The sequence below is a fragment of the Pieris napi genome, chromosome Z (assembly GCF_905475465.1).
Source record: "Pieris napi chromosome Z, ilPieNapi1.2, whole genome shotgun sequence".
In the NCBI taxonomy this organism is placed as follows: Eukaryota; Metazoa; Arthropoda; class Insecta; order Lepidoptera; family Pieridae; genus Pieris; species Pieris napi.
In genome coordinates, this window is record NC_062259.1 from 7,385,053 (window position 1) to 7,408,084 (window position 23,032).

At 33.3% G+C, this 23,032-nt stretch overlaps 2 protein-coding genes across 2 annotated transcripts in view; both read right to left on the minus strand.

Moving 5' to 3' along the window:
* Nucleotides 1–391: 391 nt before the first annotated feature.
* LOC125062794 (otoferlin-like) lies at nucleotides 392–22,680 on the minus strand. Its single transcript, XM_047668956.1, has 21 exons — nucleotides 22,504–22,680; nucleotides 20,886–20,948; nucleotides 20,434–20,518; nucleotides 14,322–14,478; nucleotides 12,605–12,791; nucleotides 12,143–12,329; nucleotides 11,208–11,331; nucleotides 9,988–10,262; nucleotides 9,515–9,705; nucleotides 9,145–9,342; nucleotides 8,788–8,904; nucleotides 8,380–8,532; nucleotides 8,058–8,258; nucleotides 6,619–7,977; nucleotides 6,406–6,540; nucleotides 5,893–6,335; nucleotides 5,535–5,824; nucleotides 5,186–5,384; nucleotides 4,774–5,012; nucleotides 4,345–4,624; nucleotides 392–4,200 (listed from the first exon to the last, which is right to left on the minus strand). Exons 1-21 carry the CDS (start codon nucleotides 22,678–22,680, stop codon nucleotides 4,020–4,022), a joined length of 5,241 nt encoding a protein of 1,746 aa, XP_047524912.1. The 3' UTR covers nucleotides 392–4,019.
* Nucleotides 22,681–22,850: 170 nt separating this feature from the next.
* Nucleotides 22,851–23,032, minus strand: part of LOC125062588 — a 31,758-nt gene continuing 31,576 nt past the window's right edge. Inside the window, exon 5 of the mRNA XM_047668597.1 lies at nucleotides 22,851–22,855. Within this exon, the coding sequence (XP_047524553.1) occupies nucleotides 22,851–22,855 (5 nt within the window). The remainder of the gene's footprint in view (nucleotides 22,856–23,032) is intronic.

Here is a 23,032-nt window from a genome sequence, read left to right on the forward strand (position 1 = left end):
GCATCTGAAATGATTGACTCTTGCCCCATTTTGGCTACGGGTCTACCGTCTACCTACAAAACTCTTACGAAATGTTGAAATAAATTAATAAGATGTTAGTAAAATGCAAACAAGCAACGTAATTTGAGACCTAACCACGAACTTGAGATTCCAAGTATTCGTATACGACAATTATAGATTTTGACAGGCTAAACATAACTTTTCATGATGTATATTCGAGCTTCGATTTAGTTCCAAATAAGCTTTAAGCTTTCCTTACAAAAAGACATATTTGAATGCCAATAAAAATTAAGTTGCAAGATAACGAATTGACGACAGTAGCTTGTATATGTTTGGAATTGATCTTAATATAATGTACTTATAATAATATAATTTATATCTTATTAAATCTTGTATAAATGTAGTATAAGGACAGAGTCATCGGTTAATAGCAATGGCGGCCTACCAGGAACGTTTTTAATGCCAAGTTCTGTGCAGGTAATCTCAAAGTAAAAGAATAATATTGTATTTGGATTACGTGAGTACTATACATTTGAATAAAATTTTACTTTTGATAACTCGAATGTTTTACAGCAATCGTGATTAGCGACCAATAATGTTATACTTTCGCGTTTATATTTTTTAAAATAGTTTTAATTTTAATTAAAATCATGTAGGTTTACATTTAGTTTAAACGTAACTCCGGCTGTGCTATAGTTAAATGTGCGTGGTCAGGGGAAGCGCGTAGAATACTTTTAGTACCCCTAAATTGTTTTTTTTTTCGCTGACCACAATTTGGTTTACGCACGTCATTCGATAGTGTCATTTTGAAATTTTGTTGAACCGTTTAATTTTAGAAACACACAGAACAAGGCTTTGCTAATTGTAATATTGGCCTGAAAGTAGGCTTAGTATCGAACGGAACACTGGAAAAGTTTACCATCATTGAAACATCGTAGTAGGCCCCCAGTTAAACTTATCATCATATGTAAGTCTTTTTACATATAGATATACCTAGTTATAAGAACATCAAAAAGCCAATAGTAGTTTTGGTCTAACATAATTCTTAACACCTAACTAGATTATATAATAAGACATTTTCAAAATTCGAAATATTCAATGAATTACAGTATATTGGAAATATCAAAAGATACCTTTTTTATATGAGCTGCAGCAGATACAGAGTCAATGATTTTTTTATATATCATCAGAAAACATATAAATATTAAGGTTTTATTATTTATTAATATTTATATCTACTTGAAAACTAACACTAATTATATATTTAAAGATTACATTTAACGAAGACAGAAGAATACGGGTTCATTATTTTAAACATACGCAAAAGGAGTGTTAAAAATATAACAAAATTTTACCAGATGTATTAAAAAATATATTATCTTAAATATGTAAAACTATAAGGTACATAGTAATTGAAACGGTATTAAACGGAATATATAACCCATAGATACGTGACACTTCTTATAACCAAACCCTACTTAGATATAATTATAATGTATTTTACGTAGCGACAAAAGTATTTTGCGGAGACCAGATAAAATAGAAAAAAAAAACAAAACTACAGACCGTTTCGTTCGATTTTCAACAACATCTCTAGGCCAATGTTGACACGACATACGTCATAATGTTATCTACATCCGTTTGTCCAATCATAGAAAACGCATGAGTTCTTATTTACACTCTCACCTCCTTCATATTGTAGCATATCGGAATGACTCAATCTCAAATAGCTGCTAACGCCTCTGAGGTTTTTCATAAAAGAGCAAACGGGCAGGAGGCCCACCTGATGTTAAGTGACACCGCCGCTCATCTAGACACTCTCAAAGCCAGAGCGCTCGCGAGTGCCTTGCCGGCCTTTTAAGATCGTTACGCTCCTTGAAGTACCCTAACTCGAAACGTTTCGAAAATACTTCAGTGGATAGGTGGTTTCACATGGTTCCGCATGGGGCGTGGCAAAAACTGCCTTAAATAACGCTCATATGTGGAACGAAGGACGTCGAGGTGATACGGGTGGAATTTCGTATTCTGCCTCGACCTCCGATGATGATACTCAGCCACAGGTATTAATCCGAACTGACGTCAAACAATAAAAAAAGGCGCTCGTTGCAAAGTACTTTTGTCTTGATGAGTTATGAATACGTAGCCATACACACATGAAAACAAATATTCATAATAACAGATGTGGTTGGAGAAAGCACATTCTTAAAGATTTTTCTGGCATATTTCTAGAACTGATCTGTCACATTCTATCACAGCATACAGAGAATTTGATGGAAAGTGATAAAATATTTATTAAAAGGTGAAATTAGCCCGATTTAGTTTTTATAAATAAGACTTTATCAATTCCAATAAGAAAATATAGCAGAGTAAGATTTAGAATATTATGAATATACATACATTGATTACGAATCTAATACCCTACTTCATAACGACTAATGTTATATATGTGTATATGTTATAAAAACATTAACCACCCAAAAATTATAAGGAAATTTATTAGATTATAGATAATAATATATTTATTTTAGAAAGTTGTAAATTTATTCAAAAGTATATATAGAATCTATTAAAGTTTAGAAATATTTTATTTCATATGTTGAAATGAATGTAAGTGATATTACAAAGTTTTTATCAAGTCTCAAATACATAGATAATATTGATAATTATAATACATACTTAGTTAAGAAGGTGTTTGATATAAAATATTATAAATAGGTATGAGATAGACACATAAAACATATTCTATTTCAGATCTAAGCTTTAAAAACCACAAAAAAGTCAGCCTATTCAATTTGCGTTACACTAAAAACTAAAGTTAATTGTCTTTGGTGTCACGCAGTGTGAAGAACACTTTATATGAAAAAAAACTCGTGAAATATCACAATTTTAGATCCAAACTATGCTGACAATTTGAGCGGTTTCAACTTAAGATCATGATTATAAAAGAGATAATTAACCGTGTTTTAATACGGTAACTTTAATATTGTGTTCGATTACTTCATGACAAATGTTCAATATCGTCGAGATTTAACAGTTTCAGTTCTATTTGCGTCTATGGCCGTTTGTCCACCGCCGCCGTTACCGGGACGTCACCGAGAACGAGATGACGGCGCCGATTTAGCGATACATACATTTAATATGACCATGTGTCCACCGCACGCCCGTCATATGGAACATGGTGTAATGGTTGCAGCTCCTTACAAACTTGGCGATTAAAAACAAGATAAAGCTCTAGAACTGAGCCACTATCGGCGCGGTGGACACACGATCGCCGTCACGTCATTTTAAACTTGGCCCGAAATAATCTTGTTCTCGGTGACATCCCGGTGATGGCGGTGGTGGACAAACGGCTTTATGGATGCTGTCTTACACCGGTAGCGTGTCAGTAATGTATTTCGTGTTGGTAATTGATATCGTATTTACCCTCATACTCTATGATTCCATGATTACTAAGATTTTATCTTTATATATTTCGTGAAAATCTTTCAGAACGCGAATATATTGATATGCATGTTTCTCGCTGATAACTCCGAGATATTCTGAGTGATCCCTAAATAGGCTTTGTAAAGCTATTAGTATGGTTTCAGTCTCCTCACCTACGTATTTTAGAGCCCGATATAAGGTATGTATGTATGTCCGGTATGTGTCTGAGTGACTCATACCGGAATGCTATGTGCCAGAACAAGGGGTTGGAACAAGTTATCTTGACTAAGGGAATTCGTTAAAAGGTTTGAATTGATATGTGCAATACGAATAAACCTTTTAATATACCCGAAATAATTTAATTTAATTAAGTTATTTTTGATACAGGTGTGTCATAATGAGTTTTTATGCGATCGTCAAATTGGATGGATGATTTAATACGACGACAGTAGGTATGTATTTATACAGGACTTATCCGTGACAAAGTCTCTATTCATTACTATTTTTAGTTTTATGTCTCTGTGAGTTGACATTGTAATAATTTTTAACTGCTTTTTATATTTTTTTGTTGTCTGAAGCTGCTGTTTGCTGTTTGTTTAAGCTCCAAGGAACTTCTTCACTGTATAGCCAGGAAATGCGTACACGAACAATAAGATCATTAAAGCAAATGCAATGACCATTCCGACTTTTATGATGGTCCATTTGTAGTTGTGCCAGAGAATGTAGCGTATGGATTTCAGTGGATTCAAGAACCACATAAATGATGCATCAGGACGACTGTAACGAAACATGACTCAAATAATGTTATATTCATTTTAACTTAAAAACTTTAATCTTAATTATTTTTTTTAAAGTATTTTTTAGCGTTTAGACGTAAAGATTCTAGCTAAGGAATTTAAAAAATAATATAGCTATACGTACTTAGGTTTGTCCAATGGATCTGGTTCACTCCGTCCTAATCCTGCTGGCATTTTCTCTGCTTCTTCCCGAGTAAGTAAATGTATTTCAGCCTCAACTTTGCCCGTGAGCTCCATTTCTTCATTGTCCCGTTTAGTGTAAAAAGGCCACCAGCCTTTTATGCGCTTTTGCTTGAAAATGTTAACCATTGGCACTGTACCGTCATTTCGTAACATCTCCAAGCTGCAAAGATTAGATGATTTTGCACCACGGGGGAAGCGATTTAGATCCAAAGTTAAAGCCCCTGAAATAAGACTCTGATTATAATTTCACATTTCTCAATAAAAAATGCATGTTTGTAAATCGGTGTCTTTTTTGCACACTTTAAGCGATTTTGATGTTTTTGTATACGTACGTGTTTATGATATGTCTTTTTAACAATTAATTTATTACCCAAAAAATCATCCGCTGAAAAGTGATCTGAATCCCAAACTTGTAATTCCAGCCGAGCTGGTATTTTACATTCAGTTTCGTCCCAAGAAAACATGGATTCTTTTCTTGATGTGACAATACGCTCCTCGGCCTTTAAGTAATCAAAGGGATATATAAAACGCCAGTTAAAGTTCCCTTCGCCAGTCAATGAACGGTAGTGTATGTCAGTACTTTGACAATCATCGGGACCTTTCAGCCATCTGCGAAAAACATATTTTATTTGTTTTAAAATAAATACCTAATAATAATGTCATTGAATAATGATCTTAAAGAAGATTTCTTTGATTGCAACAATATTTTCCAGCTGTCATCCATAGTCCTTTACATTGCGTACAATAGTTTTTTAGAAAATCACTCAATCAATCCAACTCACCCTTTTACATAGATGTCAGACATTTTTTGGCCGGAAAAGAAGGCATCGTCCTCAAGAACTACATCATCGGTGTTCCATATGATGACTCGCATTTCATAAGCTTTAGGTTTCCTTGGTGCGATGTTTACGGATTGTCCCGGAAGAGGCATGTCCATAGGGAACATATCCACCCACATTTCAATTCGGCCTTGTTCGATACCTACCCAATATAAACACTTTATTTACTTTGCATTCGCTTCGTAGGAAATTAAATGTTCGAATTTAAATTAAAGAGATTAACTTTAACTACTCATGTGTTACTAGCTATTACATTTAATATTTGAATAATTAGTATGTACACAAAGATTACCGGGCTTGCTAGGATTGTAAAGTGGCCGGGTTTCTACATGTTCGACGACTAGATGCGTCCCGAGACGGGGAACCTCATGCCAGCGCCGAAGAACGTTCAATGCCATTTGTTCTTGAATTGTATCGGGATCAGTAAACAATTCCGGGTCGTCCATACACATGTTGAATATTGTTCTACCAACTCTTACACGACCATATTCATATACAGGAGCATCTATTTTTACGTCTTTGCATAATTTAGCCAAAATCTGAGTTGGTTTCAATGCGTCACGCCAACGGTTATATCCCTCTCTAAAAAAATTGTTACAAGAATTTAATTTAATTTTTTATAATTTAATTTAATTATAATTTTTACTTACTCGTCGTATTTCATCGGTAGTCCACAAGTTGCTCGATGGCGGCTGTAGAATCTATTTTCTAAATCAATTTTTGTTTCTCCAATCAAATCATCTTTTCCTAGCAAATCCCAGTCAAGAACTTGAACTGTTAACATGGAGTCTTGTGGGAAAGTAGCTTCGGTTTCAAAACATCGTCCAAACACAGGATTTAGCTGTTTGGATTGGTAATTTTCTTTATCGCTTATTTTTCGTGATCCAAGATGAAGTACAATGTATGGATCAGCTTTTCCATTAAAATCCATAGGATGTAAATCAGTAGCTTTTACTATGTAGACTCTTATTAAAACGCGAATCGGCTCATTACTTGGAACTGTCTGGAAAAATCCATTGTTGGGATCAAATCCAAGCGAATTATGATCGTCAATATTTTTTGATAATGGCCATTTGTATACTTTAAGAGCTCCCTGTAAAACGATGTGTAATTATTATAAAGATCAAAATATGTGTATGATACGATTATGGTCTTTTACAAACTTTAAATGTGCCAACAATGCGACTTTCATCCTCTGTATCATCTCCAGTTTGCTTGCCACGGTAAAGGTCAAACGAATGTAGCCAGTCTTTGAACTGTTCATAATCTGGTACGGCTTCTAACTCATGTGGATATATCTAAAATTAGGAGAACCATTACTATAGAAAAGTAAATTGAAAGTATAACGGAAATCATAAATATGTTATTAAACTTACTTTAGCCAAATTTGAATATGGTATTTCACAGATACTAGCGATTGTTGGGCTCATCTTAGACTTTGGCGATACAGTTTGACGCCGTCTTGTGCGTTCATCTCGCGGTGAGTGAGTCTCATCCATGTAACTTAATTGACAAGGTTGCAACAAATCTTCACTTTCCTTTTTTTCCTTTTCTTCATCTATCATGTTGTCAACTGAGAATAAATATTTTGACCACCAATCCTTGTCCTCTTCATCCTCCGGTATTGTCTCCGAGCTTTGTTTACGCTTTCTATTAAGTTGACGTTTAGGATATCCAGGTATTTTCTTGCGCATTGGAGATGTTACATCTGAGCCATAAGAGGTACCGTAGGGATAATCGGGTATAATTAACGGACAACATTCTCTGTCATCTGTAGTCATAATGATATCGTCTTGGATTATACGATTATTATGCAAGTCAACATTTTGAAGTGGTATTAAAGATTTTGTCCGCTCTTCTATTTCTCTTTCACGTTTGCTCATTGGTGTATACATGTATTTATGGATGGAATTGATAGTATGAGTACCAACTAAGGTGACTCTACCAAAGCTGCGACAATCCACTACGAGAATAGTTAATGGTGGACGATAAAGATCTTGATCAGGCAATTCCACGTCTATGTATTTAACGGGATTTGAAAAGTTGGGATTCCTTTTAGTATTTTGTATTATAGAGGAGTGTATAATGTGACCGGCACATTCGATATCAACTCTAGGCTTATCAACCGAAAGCAAATGTATACGCTTCAAATTTCGCAAGCCCCAAAAAAGTACTTCAATCCGGTATTTGGACAACGTTGGTCGTATTCCAACAGGAACAGGAAGTATCGGACCTTTATTAACATCAGCTGGTGGTTTCCCATTAGATTCTTTAGGTTCTGGAAGTTCAGGTAATTCAAGCGTTCCCTGTTTTAAAGGTACTTCAAGAAGTTCAAATGTAGCTAATAGCTCTCCAGCGCTTTCTCCACCACGATAAATGTTATACCACTGGAGACGAGGTGGAAAGTCAGGTTCGTCGTACTTTTCATACAATGATTTGATATGTGGCCTAGCTAAAGCACGCCCGATAAAATCAGATTTTCCAACTTTATCCTGGTCAAAAATTTCAATAGATATAGTTGGTGCATTCTTTTTTATTTCATCTATTGTGCTGTATAATGTCACGTCATCAAACACGAGGAGTTCATCCCAAGTTGGACTTAGAGTTTCGTCAATAACTTGCGTAGTCGCAGAACAATCTTCAATGACAACTCTAGCGAATGGATCAGACAACCCAGAGGAATCAGAGCCAATTAATGACCTCGCTTGATAAATGTAGGCTCGCATCTGGAACTTCTGTAAAAGTTTAAAAGTTTGGAATTATAATTAAAGGTTATAATAATCACCATTAATAGTAGAACAAACTTTAAACTTACATGTCTTTCAGAATAGAATATAGTGCTCGGCGGGTTGGCCCGAGGTCGTTCTATATTTTTTAATTCTGGACTTAGTGAATAACCCCGAGGTAAGCCATCAATAAAATGCGGCTTGTCTTGCAAGAGTCCGAGCCAAAGGTAGATCTCGATTTTTGCTGGAACGGACCAACCGCTTGGTGCCGATGCTTTCTTTCCTGGCCACTACAAAAAATATTGTATCTATACATTACTGAATAACCTATTTATAATAAGTATTCAACAGTGATCATAACAAACAATAACATTTAACAAGGGTTCGACCCTTTAAAATTATATTAATTACCTTTAGGAAAAGTGTTTGCATTTTGCCACAAAGTTGGCCAATTTCATCAGGTCGATCTGAATAAATTATGTCTCGGGCAGGTATGCGTTGATATGCTACACGCTTCCCATTGCTTATCATCCATATGAAGATATCGGGCATAGCATGTTGTGACTACAATGATATTGAAATAAAATAAAATAAAAAAAGGTTGTAATGCATCGTTATCAGTTTTTAGTGAATAAAATAAACGTTATACAAGAAAACCTAATTACGTTTGTGTTCATTACCACTACAGAATAAATATTAGTTTAATTCGTCTTGAATGTATAAAATAATTTATTGAATGGAATTGAATCAAAATTGAACGACAGTCGCAAAGTAGTGTGTGTTCCAGAATTTAAAAATGAAATTAATAAATTTACTTACGTCTTCACATATATATCTTATTCGGTTTATATAGGCGTAGGCGGTTTTCAGTCGGTCTTTCACGGAATTTCTTGTTATAATTGCTTTAAGTGTTCGAGCCAAGTTGGCGAGTTGTTCCTAAGAATAAATTTGAAATTACCATACATTATCGTATAATACCTTAAATGCATAATAAATATCAGCAAAAAAAGTTCACAGATGTACTTTTATTTAAACAAAATATTTTGCGTAGGTATCTCAAGACGCAAGTCAATTTATTTGCCAGCAATTAGAGAATTATTCAAATTATTATAAAATAATATTGTTTTACAAAATTGATTTCTTTTTAATCATACTAAATTAAATTCAACAACTTACAATTTCATAAATGCATAACTTTTCTCTTTCTCGATCAAGTTTTGTATTACCAAGCGGCGGACCGTTCTTCATGTATTCGACATATTTTGCACAGTAGAGATTGACCGTTTCCATCACAGACTTCAATGATGCTAGAGCTGTATTTTCAAAGTTTCCATTAGTTTTTAGAGCCATTTCAGCGTTTGTGATCCCATCCTCCTACAAAATATATTCAAAGCCTTATTAAGCCAGCTTCCGCGCTCAGCAAATAAAAATTTAATACATCTCATTCCTATATACACAAAATGTTTAGAATTATTTCTTTTGAATGTGTTTGTGTATGTATGTATGTTTAGGTATGTGTGGAAATCTGAAAAAAAAAATTATTTACCAATATATCTATTATGTAGCTCAACATGTTTGAATTATATAAACGGCGGCGATGGTCGGGCCATATACTGCGAACATGCATACATTGCTTCGTGTCCCAATAAGGTAGGTAGTAATAATATCTATCAGTTGACTGAGCTTTCATAGGGAAACTTGTGCTTTGCCAGTATCCAGTATCGGCTTTGAGTTCATCTAGAAGTAAATTAAGATTAATTGAGCCTCATTATGTTAATAATTCCTTCTTACCTAATGCAAACTCTAAATTTCCGATAAAGTAATTATTAACTTACATATCATGAGATAATATATTAGTGAAGCAAGTAACAGTAATTATTCATCTCTCACGGGAGGAAAAATTAACAGGACATCACTACCAGTAGACAGTTAAATATTCGGATCCAACGTCAAATCTGTGCTGCTCTACGGGTGTGAAACGTGGAAAGCAAGCTACCGTATAAATACAATGAAAGGTACCTAAAGATTCGACACCCAAGTCTTGCGGTCTCCTCATCGATGAGTGAGGGCCGTCTAACGAATTGCCGGCATTCCCGATACTGAGTTCAAAGTGGATCGGCTTATCGCTTAACTTTTTGTCAATCATATTCACATTAAAAACACTTCCGAACAAGAAAAACTCCTCGTGTTTCCCATAGATAAATTCGTTTATTGGCATTATTGGTTCAACTTCAACTTCCGATGATGGCGTTTCAAAATTATCAATCACTTCAGTGCGTATAGATATTAGAATTCTGTGGATAATGATATGATGTTAAACATTGATCAACTAGACGAAAACTATTCTTAATTAAGAAACAAAGAATAAAGGACGGAGACAAATTGGATTGGGTATTTCCCAATCCTAACATTCCTTTCTTAACACGCAACATTCGTGATACTGCTAAACATAGCATTACAGCTTAGTGTTAATAATTAAGATAACATCACGAAGAGTCAAGTATTTTCAAAATCAATTTCAAATTATCGAGCATTGTTGGCCTAGCCTGGCTTGGCTTGGCTTGGTCGTGCGACCCTCATACTTGAGGTAGTAGGTTCAAACCCCGGCTATGTACCAATGGTTTTATATTTATATGAACCGGAATGCCTTAGACCCAAAAACTCGACGTAGTCAGGCACAGAAATCTGAGGCCAAGACCAGTAGCGCCATTGGTTTTTTATTTATTTATTTATTTATACATTTGTAAGGGGGCGTCCATAAATTACGTGAGGTGTTTAAGGGGGGGAGGGGGTCGAGTCAAATCTCATTTTATCTTACGTTGGAGAGAGGGGGGTCTCGGCAAATATCACGCAATTTTTTTTCTGATTGAAAAAAAAATTAGGAAAACGGTTGACCCTAAAGGCCATCTCTGCAACTTCCCGCTAACTCCATACCTAAACGCTCAACATTTCACTTATTTTATTTTAGTCGTAAATAAAAGCACGAAGCAATTTTTTTTTCATTTTACAATAACAATGCGTAAGAAACCCACATTTTGAAAAATCTCACGTGAGATTGGGGGATGGGGGAGGGGGTTGATTAAAATCTCACGACATCTCACCAGGGGGGGAGGGAGTCACAGAAAATTTAAAAAAACACCTTACGTAATTTATGGACGCCCCCTAAAGAAACTACAAAAAAATGACATGTAATGAAATAATCAATTGGCATTCTCGATACAATAATGTGAAACACGAACCTTGCCCTATATTGCACCCCTTCACCCATTCCTTTATTCAAATTAGATGATTGATCTAATAGAGCGCATTCACGAGTAGATCCGTACATATATATGTAGGCTGGTCCAAAAGTTGGCAGAAATCCTGTAAAATATTAGCTGTCATTTACAATCCTCTTATAAGTTTTTAATACAATATTATACATATTATATCGTAATTATATTTTTAACTATTTCCTTTGTATGTATAAATAATCTACCTCCACAAAGTTTTGTCAATAATATTCATAAATTTGGTGGTGTAACATTTATATTATCCTACGCTTAAGTGAGTTACACATTCAAATAAAATAGGATAAAACGGGAATTCGCAAGGCGACGTTTTGAGTGCTTTCAGTAGTAGTCAGCGAGAGCGACAAGTAGACCAGGGTCGATAAATTTTGAAAACAAAAAAATAATAGTAGGATGAAAACCATTGGAAAAGGAATCTACAACATTGCCATTTGTCTTTTTTCTATAGGACTTTTAGTTTTGCTGGAAATCGAGATAAACCGTTTTTATCCTTAAGAACTCACCCCCTTTCCCTTCCCGACCTCAGATCGCCCGTAAATTATTTTATAATATGGAGTATATTTATTTATTACTTTTCTAATGGAATTCATCCTACTATTAATTTTTATACCCTGGTCTAAAGTTGACACATATCAATCTGTTTAAGTAAATAAAATCCAGCGATTTAAATCTAATATCTTAATCGAAGGCGTGGCCGGATAATTATTTCTAATTAATATTATCAATTTTGTATTATTAAATTTAAATAAGTTGTATTTTTACACCGTAAGTGTTTGACCAGTTTTAATAAATATTATTAATTTTTTATTATTAAATTTAAATAAGTTGTATTTATACACCGTAAGTGTTTGACCAGATTTAAGTAAGATGCATAAAAATCTCACCTCTTTCCCCATCATGTGAAATAGTATTTAAATCAATGAAATGGGTGGCGATTATACTAGGATGTATGGCCACATTATCTCTTAGTTGAATTTTGAGACGTTGGCATAGAGGTGGAAACATTTCCGTGAATACAATTTGTTCATTCCAAACTGGGGCAGAACAGTTTTTTTGCACTGATGTCTTTCCCTGTTTAAAAAATAAATATCAATTCTAGATAGGAAACCTCGAAGTCGCCAATTTTTACAAATTCATAATATATGAAGTGAAAAAGTTTATATTATTTCAATTAAAACTGAATATAGGTTGGAGGAACCTATAACGAAAGATACAACCATTATTAATTAAAATTAAAAAAATATAATATTTACTAATTAAAGTGTTATATACTGAGTTTACATTCTTAAGTCCAATGTTTATTAAATGTGTTTTTTAATTTATATATAGATTAAAAATGTACTTACTGTCATTCCAGCAAATGAAACTTGTACATAAGGATCAATGATGTCTTGGCTTTCACCAGTAAATGCGCTTTTGATGTTCGCAAGTAAAGAGGTATCCATTTTAGGTAAACCGTCAGCCTTATATATATTGATAATAAATCTCGCTCTCTGACGATCAATCGTAACACCGTCCGGAAGCAGTAGATTCCTAAAACAAATATAATGGTAGCGATGTGATACAAAATTTTGATTTCAAAAACACTGTCTCCATGTTGGCCTTAGGTATAAAGTCTATACCAATATAATAAAGCTGAAAAGTTTGTTTTGTTGGTCACGGTAACCTAAGGGTCCAATGAAATATCTTCCAACGACAAAACAGTCTGGGAATTACCCAAAGAAAATATAGAGAAAAAAATATCTTTTTGTCAAAGTGGGATTGATTGAGAAATTTCCTTGCGCTGTACATCGTAGTAAAAACGGAATTGCATTTTTTTTATAGTGCAAGGCTAAAGTTGTAATATAATATCGTAACGGTACAAGAAAAAATTAACTAACTAAAACCCTATTTTCTCATACAAACAAATTGAGATAAATTGGTCGATAAATTAAACACCATTGCAAATTCATTCATACTAGAAGACGGTCAAAAACGGCAACGCCGCTCATTGCCGTGGTAGTTCGGACAGATTAAATGAATACGTACGACCGGGACGTAAATATTATCTAATAACAAATTCAGATTTAGATCACATCATTTATTAACTCATATTGGGTTTTTACACATAACAACTTCTTTATTCGTCAGACTAAATTTACTTTTTTAATTTTATTTTTCAAATTTACTTTTTTATTTTTATTTCAATATTTTTGCTTAACAGATTTAATTCAAATTTTGCATATTGTTGAGCCTTAAGCAATCATGGCCACGGCATTAACTACGCTACAGATTGTATAAATAAAATGATCTTCTTTAATATTTAAAAAAAAGTCAGCGACCTCTAAAATAGTTCATGATTTGGATAATTATTATTATTTTTGTGGTGGTTTTGTCAACATGATATGCATGCTTAACCAAATAAATTATAAATTGCCGTTAACGGTATTTAATTTTATCGGATGTTTTAGAAGATATCTAGACTAAAATATAACTTGCAGAAATATGAAGGTCGAATATCATATGCATTAAGCACGGCGGATCACAAATTAACGGATACCACGGAACACACTCTCTTTATATTGCATGAATGGCTCAATAATACAAATTGATTCGTTTATCATTCCAAACAGAAATCTCTGTAGTCGAGAGACATTCGTGAACACAAAAATGTTTTCGCTAGTGTAAATAATATTTAAATTAATCGAAATGCGAGATCGGAAAATATTTGTAAATTAATTTATTTTACGAAGTCAGCTATGCAGCCTACGGCTATGCAAAATTAATAACATAACATTTTAATGAACAAAATATTGTGTTTAAATAATAGGTATGGAAAAGCTTGTAAAGCTATTTGTATTTATTAAAAATTTAATTGATTTAATTTAAGCAAGCAATATGTTGTAGTAGACAAAAACAATCATGAACAATTATTTGTTTCTGATTCACAACTCTTTCGAGTGCTTTTCAAAAAGCGGTTTTTACGTTTGCACAGAGAAGAAAATTTGTTTGGAAGGGCTTGACTTTCTTTTATGTGACCCAAAATTGTGGACAATCAATTACATATATTTTGTTTGTACTTACGCTTCAATGTCATCTTCATCCTTTTCACTCTTTGGTGGTATTTTGACTTGGTCGCCTTTTCCAATAACACTAATGTCACACTTAAGATACCCTTTTGGACCAGAGGTGACGTCGTCAGGGTCAGTAAGTAACGCCCATTTGTGATAGAACTGCCGATCTGGTGATAAATCATATCGACATTATAACGGTGGCAAAATAGTATAACAATATTTTAGTTAAACCCGTTTATTACTTTTTCATAAGAATTTTAACTTAAAATGCTGAGCAAGCTGGTTGGATTATGTGGATAGAACGTTATAATTCTGTTTTCCTTGAGGACTTGACGTAGTATACGTGCATAGCACATAGAGCAATGTATTCCGGAAAATCGTAAATAGCCGATTTTACTTCTAATTAATAAAGAATATAAGTTTATGTGCCGCTTAAAAACATATTTCATACAATGCGTATAAATACTATTTTTTATTACCTATATGATATTTTCATTAAAAAATAATAAATAATAATGAATAATAAAAACAGTAACATAACAAGAAAATACAATAAAGGTGCCAAATGAAAGAAGCGCTTGCCGAGAATTTAAAATCAATAGAAATTTATGTAAAGAGCTTTACAATGTACGGTACAATTATATCGCCATTGCTTAAAGGAAAATTCTTCAAAACAAAAATATATCAGTCTCTGTATACTAAAAGGGAAAATATAATATAAAATACAATGATCCGACTTACAAAACTTTTGGCGTAAAAAACAGAACTGAATAGGTTCGAAAAGGATATTAAATTAACAGACATGAATATAACTATGTACTAGGCCTTTGGACCTTAAGGGATTTGTCGTATCTAGGAATAAGACCTAAATAAATTTCTTAGTCGTCCCACCAACTGCCATCCCTAAGGGATGGAGTGGTGCCTGCTTAAGGGGTCTTGTTATTAAAAATAAATCGCTTTGCAATGCACATACACGCTGCGAGCAAAAGGAAATCTTATAATTATAATCGATGCTTTATCTATGAAAATATATTTTTTTGCTTTATTTTTATTATTACTTAAACATTATCGATAAACTAAGACTACAAAAACACCAAAACAACTACTAAGGGGTATCTTGGTGCCCGATGGTCGACACAACAGTACAAATACCTTTGAACTCCGTACAAACTAGAGTATATAGTATATCGTATGTTAAACACTTTATATAATAACATGAATAATATTAAGAGACCGGCAACGCACTTGAGAGCCTTCTAGCAACGTGAGTGTCCATGGGCGGCGGTAACACTTAACATCAGATGAGCCTCCTGCCCCTTTGCCTGATGCCTCCTATTATATAAAACAATATATAAGATGTTTAAGTAACAAAGACTTTTAATAGTTTATTATAGAAAACATCTTAAAAATTAAGTGCATGGTTAGTGAGGGTTAATTACGGTATTATTACTGGTATTATGTTTTTAATGTTGTAATTATTGCATAATCGCAATTCTGGGTGTAATTACATTTATTAAACAATGTTATGTTAATATTATAAATTTGTAAGAACGACGACGAAAAAAATTATTAGGGTAATGAAAAATATATAACATTTAGAAACAGTTAATAAATGTAAACTGTATAAAGTATCAAATATAATCAAGATTGATTTTATGAGTTGGTTTTAGGTTTGGTAGCTTAGGGTGGGTTACCCACCCCTTTATTTAGGTTTTTAAGGTAATAAATACATCTTCGATTGAAATCCTCTGAAAATATCCCAAAAATTAATTATTTATGACTATGATTATGTCTTTTTGCTTAGTAATTAAATATTCTAATTACTTTAAACAATAATGTAAATTTTTGTGAAAAGTTATTTTATAATTAGCATATTAATTGCTTTGCGCTGATGAAAACTTTGATGGTTTGGAGATGGTTTCTTAAAACCTTATGTAAAAAAAAATGTAATTTTATTATCTTTATATATGAACCAGCCCAAATGTCACTATTAAATATGGTAATAACCCTTTAAACAAACAACGTATTAATATATAGCTTTTTTTGGGTATGTGAATAAAACGTTTTGAAAATTACCTGTGATTTCGTATCATCCTAGTTTGACAAATTGATCGATTAAAATCATCGCGTCTAGTCAGAATAGGTTTTATAATTAGCATATTAATTGCGTTGCGTTGATGAAAACTTTAATGCTTTGTAGCTTCAATCAGAATGATTTATTTCCTAATTGTATTATTTATTTGCAAAGGTCGTGGCAAATTATTTCTCTACAAGAACACTACAAGCAAAATTATAAAGTGTTCGCTCCCAGTTCTAAAGAAGCTGCTCAAGTGGTCGGAAAGGTACAATGTGGTAATCCTCCTGCGTCGGTGATGGTTTGATACGGCGTGTCTTATTAAGGAGTCACAAATCTATATTTTTGTGAAAAAGGAGTGTAAACTTTAGCAATCAGCTTCAAGATACACTGTTTAAAAATATACCATTGATTTCCAACAGGAATCTGCACCTGGTCACAAGGCAGGAATTAGCCAAGCCTGACTTGAAACCATTAACCAACATTCCGGGCTTTATAAGACCTGATGACTGGCCCTCATCTAGCCCAGACCTCAAGCCTCTAGACTTCAAGTTATATAGGACAGTCTGTTTTATAGGACATGGCCTGCTCTTCACGTCACGGCGACATTGAGTCTCTTAAAAAATCTTTGAAGCAAGCAGTGGCGAAATTTCCCTTGGAAACAGTGCGTAAATCCGTGGCAAAAAGGCTTGTATAAAAGCCAAAAGTATCCATTTCGAATAGAATATTTTTTTATTTTTTAATGTGACTTTATATGAGGCTATAAATAGTATGTAGGTATAAATTTTAATAATATTACATTACTTCATTTTAAAAATGCATTTTCATTTGTAACAGAACTTATGGCTGGAATAGGTACATAGATTGACTTAAGGTCCTTCCTCCAGATTATCCGAAGTTCTACATTCCTTCACCTGTGCAATGATGCTTCGTTGTCCGGTCTGTTATGGGCGGTTTTTGCCATGAGGATTCCAATGGCTTGATTAGCAATGTGATTTGGATCCTTCCGGAGATAATGGCCCACTCTTTCACTTTCTGCCTTTAATAGTCCTGTCAGTTGGTTTCTCATTGCATAGCTCACATAGCTGGTGATTAGATTTGCTCTTAGGCCAGAATACTCCAAAGAATGGACGAAGGTTCACGAAGATCTTGAGTTGTTGAGGGGTGTTCTTATAAACAGAATACAGTAACGTAAAAGGTGAAATGACATTTTCAAAATAAATTAGAATATCGTTTAGCATTAATTAAGTGTAATTATTTTTAATGGACAACAGTATTTTTAGGAAAAGTCTCTATTTAAAATTGCGCTAAAAGCATTGATGTATTGCCAGAGGGTCTGTTACTAGAAAGGGTAATTAAACTAAAAACCCGTGTGTTCTCGGAAAAAGTGAAACATTCGTTAGAATGAAACAACAATTCACAGTGATATTATGTTTCAACGTGATTGAAATAGCCTGAAGCTGATGTAGCAGAAGACAGTTTATTAATTATTTTTTCTCAGAATTCATGTTAAGCTTTACAATGTTAACTTGTTAACCATGTACCGAACATAACATTGTATATTTATTCCATTGTAAATAATTCCTTATGCCAGTTACTATTAATTAAAAGAGAATGTTTTTATCAACACTATTATATTTTATAACGCACTGCATCATTGGTCTTTTGTTTTGGTTAGACTGCTGATCATGGTCTTAAGTGATGGCCCGGTGGGCCTGTCGATGAATAAAATTTCCATTTTCGACTGTCTAACAAGATTATCAATGATAGCCCGTTCAAATCATTGATTGGAAAGGGAATCCGCCCCGATCCGTGTCTATTACTCACTAAACTATTACTGTATGTATTTATTATATTCCATTACTACCACGATGTGTATTTGTTAACGTAAAATTGTAAATACCGTTAGATTGTAATCTATCTCGCGAGATTATAAACTGTCGAAAGATTGTGAACTCAACTTCCTAACTCTATGGACATTTAACGGTCTACTATAAAGCCGACCAATCAGCGCGCGAGGTGCGTACCGTTTCACAATTTGACGATTTCACTTCGATAGATTATAATCTACCGAATAATAATACGTTAAATTGTAAGCAGTACGTTGAGTTCACAATTTTTCGACAGTTTACAATCTCGCGAGATAGATTACAATCTAACGGTTTTTACAATTTTACGTTGACATATTGACTACATACTTGTGGACTTTCATATCTCCTTAGCGGTATGCCAATTCTTAATAGAGATAAGCCGCGTCATAAACTGGACCGAATACCTAAATGGTATGTGTTGAAAGCACGAATAAATGACTTTTCTTTTCAATTACTATTCACATAGAATACCTTCTATACAAAATGTATGGAACGTGTGTTAATTTTTACAACTAAGTTTATTGCATCTAGTCAATATATAATGATACTTAACGAAACTTTGGGCCAAGTACTGTACATGTTTGTGACATACATACATTATATATTTATTTTAATGGAAAAGATGGTATTATAGCAAACCGTGGGAAATAACGTTTCTAATCTAGATACTTAATATGGCTGAAAGTCTAATTTCAATTAAATAATCTTTTACTTTTAATATAAAATTTGGAGTTTGACGTGCTTCTCAGCGAGCGTAGTAACCATTATAATACATAAATAAAAGACAATAGTATACCTTGAAGTAATAATAGATCATGATATTTACGATGTTCTTTGACGCTCGGCTTACCTAGGATATTGGATCCATGAATATTATTGTAGAGCGCATCTGAGATCTCCATAGCAAAAGGCAACGATACGATTTAACTCGTAATTTGAATATAGAACTTGAGCGGGCAGTACTAAGATCTTAATATGGACTTGTTATTTTCTAATTAAACACTAAAGTATTATTTATGATGAAATGTATAATTATAGATCTTATCAAAATGATATTGATCCTAGGATAGTCGATCAAATCCGCTGGCCACCACTAGTCGTAATAAAATATACTGTAGCAGGTATATTTTAATATTTCATTAATCATTTCATATGGGATTATATTATTAACTAATATAAGAATCCCGTATCGTTATAATAAAATGTAGTTCCTTAACAGTCATTATTGTTAAACTAAAGAAGTGCCAACCATTTACGAGCCATTAAAGGCTAATTTAGGTAAGAGAAGGCAACAAAAATCAGGCTGACGTTTTACGGATCAGCTTGGATATATGGTGAACCTATTTAAGACATAAAAGACTTTGTTTCAATACAGAAATGGTACAATGTTAAATAGAATAATTAAGACGGCAACGCTCTCAAGCCAACTCATCCAGCCAGATCCTAAGTGGATCTTAGGGAAAATAAAATATGGTAAATGCAAAAAGTGCAAAACAAAATATACTAAGTTTAAAAAAAAGGCTTGATTAAACAATTAAAGATTTATAATATAGTCGGCATAGTTTCTAGTTTCATGACGACGTTAACTTTTTTTTTAATGATTAGACAATTCACACCAATTGACCTAGTCCTGCTAAGCTGGTGAAGCTTGTGTTATGCGTACTAGGCAACGGATAGACATACATATTATACATAAAAATAAAATAAAAATATATATACGACTAGTATACAATGTTAAATAAATATGCAATGCATGTTGAAACGTCGGTCATTGTCGCCAGTATAACTGGATTTTTAAAATTAAATGCAGAGAGTGATTTCATTGATATACTCGTATAAATGAATGTTTGATTTCCAATGCATTCATTTCCGGAATTTAAACGAATTGTCAATTTCTTGTCATCGTCATCGATTGTGAACTATAATGGCAGATTCAAAACGGTTCGTGTTTAGTTAAGTGGGAATCTTGTATGACAGACATTAAATTAATAAAGGTTGAATAATTTAAAGCCTTATTTAGTTTAAACAAATAAGGTACATTGTGCGCTAGTAAATAAGCTTACAAAAGAGTGGCTCACAAAGAATTTAACAGAACAATTATTTTACGTTCCTTTATCCTCAATACATTTTTATATATTAAATATTTAAAATACGCTCAGCACACGTACACGACTTACCTGTTTGATTCCACACAGTTGCCACATCCAGCTTGAAATTACCCAGCAGCTTATTAGAGCGGAGAATATTGCGGGAGTGTCGAACCTGAAACATATGACGTCTTGCACGGGACAATTCGCAGAAATCTAACGCTAGAGATTGAAACAGTTGAAGAAATGTAAAGACGGTTCACCTAATTAAGGTAAGCTGCTAACGCTTAATACGATACTTAGCAATCATTGCAGTTGACCTTTCAAGAGTACGCAGTAAACTCTACGATTAATCGTGCTGACCTAGTTTACTGTAAATATTATGAAAGCGCTGAGTGCATAAAATGCACTAAGGATTTGAAGTATTGGCTAATACTTATTGTTATAGATTACAATCTACTTCAGTCCTACAAGTAACACACATTTGCGGTGCGGCGTTAAATGAATTCGCTTCGCTTAAGTTCTATGAAATATATACATACCGAAAGCGTTATTATCTTGTCGAAAAGCATGATTGGTGGCATGTGGAAGTCGAACACGAAGTACTGAAAAAATACAACTTTTTATTGTATAAAGTATTTGTATGTAAATGTCATAGAACAATCTGTTTTTCAAGCTTTTGTTTTTCTTTAGTCGGTTTTCTACCCTTTTATACTCTTTTATTTTTGTGTCGTTTAGATTTATTTAGTGTACCATAAACGTGGTATGATGCGCAAAATATAAGTATTTGTTGTCATAAATTATACCTAAATATTTTTATACGTTCATGAAGAAATTTTGTCTAGTTTAATGTAATCTTTAAAATCATCTTCCACCCTTGGATCCGTTTAGCATTAACATTAAATTATACAAGACAACATATGTATTAAAAACAATATAAGTTTTAGTGAATGGTATTGAGGTGTGCGGACAGGTACGTAATATTACTATTTATGTGCTGTTTTTCTTTTAAGGTGAGATGATTGAATCAATAGGCGTAAACAGGTAGTTCTTTTAATTAAATGTCTGAGCGGCACCAGCACCAGCTCTGGACAGTTCTGATAATCCAGAACTTGTGCTTGAAGACTATTCGTTGCCTCATTGAAAATCAATTAGGAGGTTGGTTGACTTTTTCTTTTCGTTGATTTATTATTCATAATTAAGTTAATAATAATGTTGATAAGGATTTGGTAAAAGTTCGTTCCTTTTCTTTTAATTTCATAGGTTTTCAATGTATATGATAGGTACTATGTTACAATTAGATATTTTAATTACGTAAGCAAAGCTATCGTCTAACATTGTTTACATTAACACGGCGACAAGTCTTCGTATTTCATGAGAAATTACAGGTGGTCGGTACAACGTAATATCAATTGCAAATACATATTATGTCTCTTGTATAAACGAGATCGGTTTCTATTATTGAATAAAAATCTTGAGAAATAAGCCAGGTATATCAGTTATGATAACATGTTATAGGAATAAATCACTGAACAACAAAGAGAGGCTCATAACGAGACTTCATTCCGAATGAGTGAAGTTCTATTGGAATTCAGAACTTTTCCGTTGAAGTCAGTTTTAAGCCGTGGTTGTATTGTGAATGCATTTGAGACTTTGTATGTTTTCACCATACACTTCAGTTTGAATTTAGAATTATAGCACATGTTTATTTGTAGCTATGTTTTTAATTTCATTCTAAGTATCCCCATAGTCGCAAAAGCACATGGATAATGGATATTGACACTTGAATGTATTCCTAATTATGCAATTAAATTAACTCAGCCTAAAAAGTTGATAAACTCGAATTATTACTATTGAATAAAGGCTGATCAAACCACGGTAACAGAAATATGTATCACTTAATCAAAAATTTATATGAAAATATCGCTAGTACGCAATCGTACCAAACATGATTTTATATTCATGATATTATTCTAACAAGGCTAACTCTCTAATGGTAAGTAATCATTTAGATGTAACAGTATAACTTAGTAACGAAAACCATATAAGAGTGAACCATCGCCAACCACTTCGATCTGGCGAACTTATTTAAATATTCTCTAAGTGGTTTAAGTCAACTCTTAATGAGCGATTCTGAGTTCTGCTGTTTACTATACTTACCTCATTATAATAAGGACAATTGGTACTCTCTTTTACGCTGGTGTATTTACGTTGTTCGCCGATTTGAACGCAAACAACGGGGTCCATATTGAGCCCGGCCAATTGCCGAGCTTCTATCACTGTGATGCAAATTTGGAAGTCAGCTGCCTTTAAAGCCGAGGGCCCAGCCATATCCATCGCAACACGCCTAAAAGAAAAAAAAACTAAGAAAAACAAGCGTTATTTACCTACTCATAAATTGTTTAGTGTCGAAAACCATTAATAGGATTAATAGGTTGTATCGGTGGTTATTTTTATAACGTCACCGCATAATCGAAAATACTATTATATTATGTGTCTAGATTTTACTAAACTGTGAAAAAATTAATGTTTGTTATTCCTTGATGATTTCCTTGATTAGTCATTTATCATAAACTTTGTATTCTATTTATAAAAACAATCTCGCTATTTAATAGTTCATATATGAAATTCAGTTATACTTCTTGTGTATTGGTTACGGTAAGAAGTTAATCAAGTTGTAGGAATGGTG

Bases quoted from the DNA above. Each gene is read 5' to 3' on its own strand.
- LOC125062794 (XM_047668956.1), bottom strand. From the start codon at position 22,680: ATGGATATGGCTGGGCCCTCGGCTTTAAAGGCAGCTGACTTCCAAATT. The intron at 14,479-20,433 runs GTAAGTCGTGTA...ATTTATCACCAG, and splicing joins AACTGTGTGGAATCAAACAG to ATCGGCAGTTCTATCACAAA. The intron at 5,385-5,534 runs GTAATCTTTGTG...TATATTGGGTAG, and splicing joins TTACAATCCTAGCAAGCCCG to GTATCGAACAAGGCCGAATT.